Below are 12,042 nucleotides of genomic sequence, written 5' to 3'. Positions count from 1 at the left end.
TGCATCTTCTGCCCTTGTTCTTCTTGGTATTAGAGGTCGCACGTTTTTGAGGGTATGGTTGAAGGAGACTTGGGAAGTTGCTGGGATGCTTCTTGTATACAGTACATACTGCTGGCACTGGGTATCAGTGGTGGAGGGATTGAATGCTTCAAAAAAAATATTGGGAACCAGGGTTTTAGAAAGCTCTGTTATGGTTCCTTACTTGATTCCTGGCGTTAGGGAGAACAGGATTGTGTACAGTTTTCAGAGTTTGAAGAAATCATCAGTAATCTCGTTAAGTAATGTTGTCTTAAGTTAGCATGAGAGCCACTGGGGGCCGGTTAGCTCAGTTAGCTAGACAGCTAGCATGTGGTACAGAATAACGGCAACAGTGCGGCGTTTGATCCGCTCTGGCTGAGGTAGACTTGGGGGACCTGCCTTCTCCTCCTGCTCTGTGATAAACTCATGGCATAAGCTGTGGTTTGGTGACCCTTGAATAATTGAGGATGCCACCTGGAGAATAAGACAGAGCCACTATCTGTGCTAAACTAAAAATGTGAAAAAGCAAATTCATATTTTAATAAGATTTTTCTCGAAAATGCCAAGAGCTTTTTAATTTTTTAAAATCGACTTTCCAACTGTTGACAGTAATTCTAATTGTTTACCTATGGCATTGATAACTCTGCAATCTAGAACCAAGTTGCTCATTATGGCAAAATGTTGGCCTTAAGTAGCTTGTTTCCCCACAGTGTAACATTTAGCCAAGACAAAAACTGTATTTTAGAGGATAAAACTATTTGATTTCCCATTGGGTTAGTCATGTATTCTTGGATCTAGATTGGCCTAGAATATACTTTTGATGTTTGGTTGATAGCCTGGCCTGTGCTTCTGCCCAAATTTGGCAAATCCGGATAATTGCAGCTGTCGATGAGCAATTGGAATTGTTTGTAAATTTCAGAATTGAGTCAATTTTCTTTTTGAAAGTTATTTTACATGTAACAGACACTGCTTTAGTTGTTTTAAAAAAAAACCAAAATGCTGGAAATACTCAGATCTGGCAGCATTTGTGGAGAGAGAAAAACAGTTACTGTTTTGAGTCAAATCTGACTCTTCAGATTAAGATGTCGTCGTATTCGACTCAAAACTCTGCTTCTCTCTCCACAGATAGTGCCAGACATGACTATTTTACATAGGAACATAGAAACGTGGAAAATAGGAGCAGGAGTAGGCCATTCGACCCTTTAAGCCTGCTCCGCCATTCATTATGATCATGGCTGATCATCCAACTCCATAGCCTGCTCCCACTTTCTCCCCATAGCCTTTGATCCCTTTCACCCCAAGAGCTATATCTAACTCTTTCTTGAAACATACAATGTTTTGGCCTCAACTACTTTCTGTGGTAGTGAATTCCACAGGCTCACCACTCTCTGGGTGAAGAAATTTCTCCTCATCTCAGTCCTAAATGGTCTACCCCCATATCCTTAGACTGTGACCCCTGGTTCTGGACACCCCACCATCAGGAACATCCTTTCTGCATCTACCCTGTCTAGTCCTGTTAGAATTTTATAGGTTTCTATGAAATCCCCCCTCATTCTTCTGAACTCCAGCGAATATAATCCGAACCAACTCAATCTCTCCTCATATGTCAGTCCCGCAATCCCAGGAATCAGTCTGGTAAACCTTCGCTGAACTCCCTCTATAGCAAGAACATCCTTCCTCAGATAAGGAGACCAAAACTGCACACAATATTCCAGGTGTGGTCTTACCAAGACCCTGTATAATTGCAGCAAGACATCCCTGCTCCTGTACTCGAATCCTCTGGCTATGAAGGCCAACATACCATTTGCCTTCTTTACCGCCTGCTGCACCTGGTGTACGAGGACACCCAGGTCTCGTTGCACATTCCCCACTCTCAATTTATAGCCATTCAGATTATAATCTGCTTTCCTGTTTTTGCTACCAATGTGGATAACCTCACATTTATCCACATTATACTGCACCTGCCTTGCATTTGCCCACTCATTCAGCTTGTCCAAATCACACTGAAGCATCTCTGCATCCTCCTCACAGCTCACCCTCCCCCCCAGCTTTGTGTCATTTGCAAATTTGGATATATTACATTTAGTTCCCTCATCTAAATAATGTGAATAGCTGGGGTCCCAGCACCAATCCCTGCGGTACCCCACTAGTTACAGCCTGCTATTTGGAAAAAGACCCGTTTATTCCTACTCTTTGTTTCCTGTCTGCCAACCAGTTTTCTATCCATCTCAATACACTACCCACAATCCCATGCGCTTTAATTTTACATGCTAATCTCTTATGTGGGACTTTGTTGAAAGCCTTCTGAAAGTCCAAATAAACCACATCCACCGGCTCCCCCTCATCAACTCTACTAATTACATCCTCGCAAAATTCCAGTAGATTTGTCAAGCATGATTTCCCTTTCGTAAATCCATGCTGACTCTGTCCAATTCTGCCACTGTTTTCCAAGTGCTCAGCTGTTAAATCTTTTATAATGGACTCTCGAATTTTCCCCACTACCGACATCAGGCTGACTGGCCTATAATTCCCTGTTTTCTCTCTACCTCCCTTTTTAAATAGTGGGGTTACATTAGCTTCCCTCCAATCTGTAGGAACTGTTCCAGAGTCTCGGAAGATGGCCACCAATGCCTCCACTATTTCCAGAGCCACTTCCTTAAGTACTCTGGAATGTAGACTATCAGGCCCTGGAGATTTATCGGCCTTCAATCCCATCAATTTCCACAACACCATTTCCCTACTAATATTGATTTCTTCGGTTCTTCCCTCTCTCTAAACCCTGTGTTCCCCAACATTTCTGGTATGTTATTTGTGTCCTCCTTTGTGATTTTTTTTTAGTTGGTCAGCCGTTTCTTTGTTCCCCATTATAAACTCCTCTGTTTCAGATTGTAAGGGGCCAACATTTGTCTTCACCAATCTTTTTCTCTTCACATACTTATAGAAACTTTTACAGTCAGTTTTTATGTTCCCCGCAAGCTTACTCTCGTCATCTATTTTCCCCTCAATCAATCTCTTGGTCCTATTTTGCTGAATTCTAAAGTGCTCTCAATCCTCAGGTCTGTTGTTTTTTTTAGCCAATTTGTATGCCTCTTCCTCGGATCTAATGCTATCTCTAATTTCCCTTGTGAGTCATGGTTTGGCCACCTTTCCTGTTTTACTTTTGCGCCAGACAGGAATAAACAATTGTTCCAGTTCACCCATGCGCTCTTTGAATGTTTGCCATTGCCTATCCACCGGCATCCCTTTAAGTAACGTTTTCCAATCCATCATAGCCAACTCACGCCTTATACCATCGTAGTTTCCTTTACTAAGATTCAGGACCCTAGTCTCAGAAGCAACTACGCCACTCTCCATCTTGATGAAGAATTCTATCATATTATGGTCGCTCATCCCCAAGGAGCCTCACACAACTAGATTGCCAATTATTCCTTTCTCATTACACAATACCCAGTCTAGGATGGTCTAGTTTTCTAGTTGGTTCCTCAATGTATTGGTCCAGAAAGACATTCTGTATACACTTCAGGAATTCCTCCTCTATGGTATTGTTACTAATTTGATTTGCCCAATCTATATGCAGATTAAAGTCACCCATAATTACAGATGTTCCTTTATTGCATGCATCTCTAATTTCCTGTTTAATGCCATTCCCAACGTCACCACTACAGTTTGGGAGTCTATATACAACCCCCACTAATGTTTTTTTCCACTTAGTGTTTCTCAGCTCTACTCATACAGATTCCACATCATCAGAGCTAATATCTTTCCTCACTATTGCGTTAATTTCCTCTTTAACCAGCAATGCAACTCCACTGCCTTTTCCTTTTTGTCTATCCTTCCTAAATACTGAATATCCCTGGATGTTCATTTCCCACCCCTGGTCACCCTGCAGCCATGTCTCTGTAATCCCAACTATATCATACCTGTTTACATCTATTTGTGTGGTTAATTCATCCATTTTATTGCAAATGCTCCTCACGTTAAGGCACAAAGCCATAAGGCTTGTCTTTTTAACACTACATCTCCTGTTCCCACTATTTTTCACTGAGGCCCTGTTTGATTCTTGCCCTTGATTTCTCTGCCTATCACTTATTCCCCTTTCTGTCGTTTGTTCTTGTCCTTGATTCCCCCTCCTCTGACTCCTTGCATAGATTCCCACCCCCTTGCCATTTTAGTTTAAACCCCCCCAAACCACTCTGGCAAATATTCCCCCTAGGACATCAGTCCCGGTTCTGCCCAGGTGTAACCCGTCCAGTTTGTACTGGTCCCATCTCCCCCAGAACCGGTCCCAATGTCCCAGGAATCTGAAACCTTCCTCCTTACACCATCTCTTCAGCCACTTATTCACCCGATATATCCTGCTATTTCTACTCTGACTAGCACGTGGCACTGAGATCACTACCTTTTGAGGTCCTACTTTTCAACTTACTTCCTAACTCCCTATATCCTGCTTTTAGGACCTCATCCCTTTTTTTACCTGTGCCGTTTGTACCGATGTGTACCACGACCACTGGCTGTTCACCCTCCCCCTTCAGAATGTCCTGTTGCCGCTCTGAGACATCCTTGACCCTAGCACCAGGGAGGTAACATACCCTCCTGGAGTCTCGTTTGCGGTCACAGAAATGCCTATCTATTTCACTTACAATGAATCCCCTATAACTATTGCATTCCCACACTTTTTACTCCTCCCCTGTGCAGCAGAGCCAACTATGGTGCAACGAATTTATCTGTTGCTGCTTTCCCCTGAGAGGCCGTTCCCCTCAACAGTATCCAAAGTGGTATATCTGTTTTGCAGGGGAGTAGGCACAGGAGCACTGTGCACTGCCTGCCTAATCCTCTTGCTCTGCCTGGTGGTCACCCATTCCCTTCCTGCCTATGGACTCTTAGCCTGCGGTGTGACCACCTCTCTATACGTGCTATCCACGATACTCTCCACCTCACGGATGCTCCACAGTGTCCCCAGCCGCCCCTCCAGCTCCGAAACCCGGGCTTCCAGGAGCTGCAGCTTGAGATGCTTCCCTCACACATGCTGGGTCCCGGGCACTGGAAGTGTTCCTGGCTTCCCACGTAGAGCTGGAGGAGCACACCACGGCTTTGAGCTCTCCTGCCATGACTTACCCCTTTAAATTAAATTAAACCTTTTGGAAGATACTTAATATGAAATAATATCGATTACTCCAGGGCCCTTCTTCCTTGCTCCTCGTTGTTACAGAATATAGCCCTTACAAATGATGAACCACAAAATAAGACCTTAAAAACTATAAGCGATAAAAGTAGTAAATACTTATCCGATCGTACTCACGGTACTCAAAGGTTCACCTCGTTCCCTCCTCACCGAACTCCCAAAGCAGCACTCCAGTGCAGACTGTGATGCTGACTGCAGGATACTCTTCCCAGACTCCTTCACAGCGATGCTGACTGCAGGGCACTCTTTGTTCTTGTTTTGAACTGAGACATTTTTAGCACTTCCTATTTTTATTTTGGATTTCCAGCATATGCAGTACTTCGCTTTTATTTTACAGCTTTAGCTATAGTGGATTTAAATTTTGCACTAAAAAAATTTCCATTTCCATTTCCAATTTCTTCCTTCTCTCCTCTCCTGCCCTGAAGGTAGTGCCTCATGGAGAAAGTATGATGAGAACTGGAAGCCTTTTGATACATTGGCCATTCTTCACATGAGACTGGCAGTTGAAGAGGCATTTGTGGGAACCATTGCTACTTGAGTCAGATCCTATTATCGCCCTAGATTAACATATGCCTGTTAACTAGCAAGGCTCACTGGATAGTGATCAGGGAATCCCAACTGATTATTGCCATTCCAAACAGCTTCAACCATGATCAGTTGACTTAACTGAATTGTTTTGAATTGAGACTAATGAACTGAACTAGATTAATATATTTTTATCAACAGTCACAGATTGCAACTCTTTCGAGTACAATCACAGTTCTTGGTTTCCGGGAGTGGGACGTGAACCCACAACCCTCTGATTCAGAGGCGAGGGTGCTATGAACTGAGCCACAGCTGACACCTCTAGGTTAATGTTGAACCCTGTGTTGTAATTGCCTATTGAATCATCAAGACAACGAATTGAATTTTGATTTGCATAATGCATTGTTAACTTTTCTTTTGATTTTAATGACTGATGATAAGCCAATAAAACCTTAGACCCAAATGTACACTTCTCGTGACTATATCTGAGCTACTTGGCAACCATTTTAAAGTCCCAACTGTTTCTGCAGTAAATTGATGATTTATTGTTAAATGAATTTTTCTGAATTTTCTTTTATTTTGTAGAGATGCCTCCTTTGGAAACCCCACCTATCACCTAACAATTCTCGATTGTTTACATGCAATCAATCAGGTAAGTGGCCCATCTTTTTAGGCAGGGGCAGCTTTTTTTTGTTCCTCATTCATGATGTAAATAACTTGGATTCAGAAAGAGGTGGTAATTGGCCATAAATAAGCATTTTGTAAGTGACCCAGCGGTAGAAGTAAGTCGAAAACAGAGTACTGGTACCTATTTTTTTCTCTCTGAACATGGAACTTTTGGAACTGAAGTCCTAGTTTCGTGGTCTTATCCTGATAGTCCTTGGGCTCTTAGCTCCTCTTCTGAACTACCTTCAGAGTCATGATATCTCACCCCAATAGGAGGAACAAAACTGGGCACTATATTCTAGATTCAACCAAGGCCTTGTATAAGCCGGGCCTCATATATTAAGTGGTATTAAAATACCTAAAATTGTTAATTTGCTTAAAACCAAAAGCTTTGTTCTCCTACTGCCGCAACATACAATTGTGCAACTGCCTATTTGAAATTTCACGCAGTGCTCAGCGTGTTGTTTCCTTTTGAAACTGGGACATTCTCCCACTGTGTGTGAAAGATGCATATTATTCAAAAAAATAAGAGCCAACTAGGTAGATAAATGGATGTCTTTTTAAGTAAGTTTGAGTTGATAAAGCAGTGTACTTTGCCCATCACACAGTATGCTTTTAGATTTACGTAGCTATCTTAATTATTTTTTGACTTAAGTTTTACGTTTGAATATATGTATGTAGCTTATGTTAACTATTTTTCAGGCCCTCCAACATGGCTTTCTTAATTTTGAAAAATTTGATGTGGATGAATATGAGCACTATGAGGCAAGTTCTCCTCCATATGGTGTACTTTGATTAATTGTAGTTTTTAAAATTACTGTGGAAATTTAATTGCACTTCATATTTGTTTGAGGTAAAATGTAGAATTAATGGTGAATGTAATTTACTGAAGGAGGAGTTGTGTAATAGGGACTAACTTTGCTTCTCTCTGGATGGTCTCCCAATCTATTCTTGGGGCTGGTACAGAACTCCTTTGGTTGTTGCCTGTGTTGACTATACACTAATGTGCTCTAGACCTCATGGCTTCCACTTACCTCCTGAAAATGCCTTTCCTCTGAATAGTATATCATCGATCAAAAAATTCAGTGGAAATCATAACTGGGTAGCTAATCGTTCTGACTGCTGAATGTTGAAGCCAGTGTTCCCATAGTACGTATATGTGTACCTTCTACTGGATTTGTGTTTCTCACATGAAAGGCAGAACTTTTAAGTCTCTAAGCGACATCACTTAAGCCTTGTTCGTGATGAGAATTTCTTCTCTGCAGCGTGTAGAAAATGGTGATATTAACTGGATCATCACTGGCAAGTTTCTGGCATTCAGTGGACCCCACCCAAAAAGCAAAGTTGAAAATGGTGAGGAAACTATTTTAAAACAGTTTTGAAGGTTGTTATCAGTTTGCCATTTTTTGTTGTTGTTACAATAATCCATGCACAAACTGTAAATGTTAATATTCTGCAAACTAGTGGATGCTGTTCAAATTTGAAGTTAATTCTTAAAAAAAAACATTTTTCGTAATGATTCTTCAGCTTTTTGTGCATTTTTGTAAGGCTGTGTAATATATGCAGGTCACAAATGTGTGAGGAGATGTGGAACTATTATTCAGAAGGCTAGATTTTATGTTGACTGACTACAATGTGTGATGATCTGATTGCTTAAGGGTGAAAAAATTGCAAATGAGTTGTGATTCATCTCGTTCATGGGATTTGGGTTTAGGCAAGTGTTCCATATATATTACTTTAGGTGATTAAAATTCAAATTCTGTGTACATTTTAAACAAGAACTAGGTGGTAACTAGACTTTGCGATGATGCTGCTGTGAAATTCCTCTTGTTGCTTTTTTTTTTCTATAATCATTTTAATACGGAAGCTTTTCTGAAGGTTATATTGCACTCAAGTTTACATTCATGACAGCAACTAGCTTTAGAGTCAATTTTGAATTTAGCTTTAGTTTTCTGGCACCAGGTGGCACTGCTGCATAGGTAACTGCTTCAGTTTTCCAAAAGAATCGGTTTCTATTATACTAAATATATCATTTAGTATTATACTAAAGTTGGTTTAATCTCTTTGACTTAGTGTGTACCATAAGTAAGTATACACAGGGAGATTTGACACTTGGGGAAATTGTACTTTCTTTTATTTTAAGCATATTTCTGTCACTATTAGGGCAATGAGTGTCCATTTTCAGTTGATTTTAAAATACTATTGTGTGGAATTTGTGTAGTTGGTGCAAGAATATTTTGGAACCATGGATAAGGTAAAATCCATTTTTAATTTGTTTTTTCAACAGGGTTTGAAAAGTTTTTAGCAGTGTATGGGTTAATTTCTTTGAAAGAAAATGTGGTGAGGTTTACTCTGGTCTCCAACCTCCTCGTCCCCTATCTGATCCCCACAAAATTGACTGATCGTGGTTATAGTTATATCTGTTTTATGAGTGCCAATGCCGAGGTGCAGTGCTTTTTAAAAAATATATATGTGGCTGATGCTGGCAAGACTGTTATTGCCCAAGAATATGGTCGACCAGTTTCTTGAATGATTTTGTTTTTATAAATGAGTGGCTTTGTTAAGCTACTTCAGAGGGCATTGAGTCAATTACATGATATGGGGCTAGAATAGTTGTGGGCCAACGGATGGGAGGTTTCTTTTCATGAAGGGCATCAGGGAACAATTTGGGCTTTTATGAACCAATGACCCTAATTTGTTTTTTTGTTCGCTGCCAGCCTATGAATTAAAGTTTATAGAATTCAGCTTCACAACTTGCTGCAATGGGATTCAAATTCAATATTATAACCACTACTCTGTTGCACCCATCGTATTTAATATGGGTGGATATTGCCATTTAAGTTATATTGGTAGTATTTTCTGGGCACTATGTAACTGCTTCTGAAATGCAGAAGGATGCTATACAAATAAATATATCTTTAGTGTTAAAGGGTGGTGACCCTTGCATATATAATAAGCAGAGCTTCAGTAAACTCATGGGCATATTCCCTTCTGGATTTTTGATACTTATTGCAATCTGTTAATTGGAAAAAATATTCATCTTTTAACACTGGCAACTCCACTGAATATCAGTTCAACACTTTAAATAGAAAGAAAGCATGAAGTGCTTTTTCCACAATGTGATTATAAAGGGTTTTGATCAACTTTTTTGCATTTGGATTAATTTGGGTTCTTTTTAAATAACCCTTAGGTTACCCTCTCCATGCACCAGAAGCATATTTTCCGTACTTCAGGAAACATGGCGTTACCACAATCATAAGACTTAACAAGAAAATTTATGATGCTAAACGCTTCACGGACGCTGGGTTTGAACACTACGACCTTTTCTTCATTGATGGAAGCACGCCAAGTGATTCCATAGTGAAAAGGTTTTTAACGATATGTGAAAATGAAGAAGGAGCTATTGCTGTACATTGCAAAGGTATGTCTTTGTGAAGTAATAACTCCATTACTTTATTCTTTGGAAACAACCATTAGATTAATTATTCCTTCCATGACTGTCTTTCTTCAGTTGTGACAGTAAGATAAGTCTTAGGTATCTTCCAAGGCTTTGGCAATGCTGCTCCATAAAAGAATATAAGTCACTATGCTCCTTCTTGCTCTCTTGTGTAGAGTAGATCTTATTCAAAATTACAGACTAAATGTGGAATACTCGTCCATGTGTACAAGTAATAACCAAAGATTGAGTCTGGTGTTTTCATAACATTTGGGTGTACTAACCATTATATGGCAGGAGGAACCTAGTCAAACTGATAACGGAGTTATGGAAATAAAAAAGGTATTATTTCAATATAAGCAAAAAGCTTTGTCAGAAGTACTTAACACTGAAAGGATTAATCAAGTTTTATGTGCTGAATTTGCTTTACTAGTTGTACTATGTAACACCTACTAAAATTAATCACTAATCTATACTAAAGTGATTTAGTGAAATTGTAAGATTACAAATGATGGTCTTCTCAGAAATTGAAATGAGCTAATATCATAATTTAAAAGTTGCAAAAACCCTGCTTTATCCTGAAAATGTTAAGATCCATTTAGGGATGCTCAAGACTGTTTCCTTGTGGTTTACGGATTGGTAAGTACAGTAAAACCTGCATAAACAAATACTTATTGAGGGACCCAAGTAACTTGCATGGTAAAATCTACAAGAGGCACTCTGAAACCAGGGACACTTGCAAATTGCAAACTAAGGACAGCCTTCAATCTACCAAGCACAATTTTTTTGGTCCTGTCCCTGCCCTAATGTTGGTAGGTAGAATGTGAAACACTGTTCATTACTGAAGTTACACTCTACTCCAAGAGTGAGCAGTTTGAAATGAAACAGAAGTTTAGAGTACAAAACTGTTAAATGAACATAACTGAATACTAGTGTAGGTAGCTGACTATAATCTCAGATAGTTGGGAAATTTTTACAGTGACCATTTTGAAAACAAGGACATCTGCAAAAACAAAAGGGGGCAAGTGATGCCAGTTCTCAATGTGTCTGTAATTTACAGGTTTCGCTATATTGCTTTTTTAGTTTTCAATGATTAGTCTATTCATGAACAAGTGGGATTTCTTTCATGATGTATCTATCTGTAGTTTAATATCTCATTCGCGTAGAGTCTGAACTTCCTCAGAGTGGCAATCGGCATGGGATTGCCACTCCAATCCCAGTTTCTTACCTGAAATCCAGTCTCGCCCGACCTTCCAACTGAGGCCGGGCGAGATCTTAGTAGTGCAGCGCATCCCTGGAGCCTAGTGTCAAGTGCAGCTCTGTCAAAGGGAAGGAAACCATCCCCCTTTTTTTTTTTACAGCACTGGCTGCCATAAAGCAGGTAAGTTTAAAGACCCTTGACAGGCCAGGGAGAAGGTAAGTGGGTAGAATCTGGGTGTAGGGGGTGTTGAGGTCCTGGGTTTGGTTGGGAGGAGGTGTGTCTGGTCTCAGGATATCGGGCCTTAAAGGGGGTGGGGTTGGGCCTCCAGGAGGTGTGTGGGAATTAAGCCTTGAAGTGGGTGTGGGTTCGGGCCTCAAGGTGGGGGGAGGGTTGGGTCGGGTGGGATTGGTCCTTGGGGGAGAGGGGAAGTGGTGAGAGCTGGGCCTGGCGGCGGGGTGGGGAAGGGTCCTATGGGGTGGGGGATAGTCAGGGGTTGGAGGGAGACCCCTGGGTTATTGGGAGGGTGGTTGGAGGTGACCCCTGCAGGTTCAAGGGTGTTAGGGGAGTACCATGGGGTAGTCATTGTGGGTCTTGTAAAACTCTTAACCAGGGGGTCCTAATACCCTCTAAGGTCTTCACCCTGTACTTGGTATCAACGACACGAAACAAACTATGGATACAATTTCCGCTTTGTGGAAAGGCTTTATTAACCTACTAAGCAATAGTATATACTTACAACACCAGTTGCTCAATAAGACCCGTGTGCAGGAGCTCGTTCCCAGGCGGCTGGATTGCTGACCAAATTCCTCCACATGGCTTCTCATGACTGACCAAATTGCACTTCCTGGTTGCAGCCCCAATGTCCTTGGGAGCTGTGTCTTTATACCCCTTTTTGACCCTGGTCTCTCGGCATATAAAATAGTGTCTTGAATCAAGTCACCTGATTGGATTATCAATCTCACCCTGGCCATGCAAAGACAACCTGCATGTGAAACAAAAACAGAATTACCTGGA

The 12,042-nt window shown here is 40.9% G+C and overlaps 1 protein-coding gene across 6 annotated transcripts in view; it reads left to right on the top strand.

The window, feature by feature from the left end:
* Positions 1-12,042, top strand: part of cdc14ab (cell division cycle 14Ab) — a 171,821-nt gene that overhangs the window by 74,432 nt on the left and 85,347 nt on the right. For all 6 annotated transcript variants that reach the window (XM_078561671.1, XM_078561673.1, XM_078561670.1 and 3 more), the window contains exons 6-9: positions 6,311-6,377; positions 7,094-7,156; positions 7,657-7,744; positions 9,582-9,812. In XM_078561671.1, the coding sequence (XP_078417797.1) occupies positions 6,311-6,377; positions 7,094-7,156; positions 7,657-7,744; positions 9,582-9,812 (449 nt within the window). The remainder of the gene's footprint in view (positions 1-6,310; positions 6,378-7,093; positions 7,157-7,656; positions 7,745-9,581; positions 9,813-12,042) is intronic.

The sequence above is a fragment of the Cetorhinus maximus genome, chromosome 17 (genome assembly GCF_964194155.1).
Source record: "Cetorhinus maximus chromosome 17, sCetMax3.hap1.1, whole genome shotgun sequence".
Lineage (NCBI taxonomy): Eukaryota > Metazoa > Chordata > Chondrichthyes > Lamniformes > Cetorhinidae > Cetorhinus > Cetorhinus maximus.
This window is presented reverse-complemented; position numbering and strand designations above follow the sequence as displayed.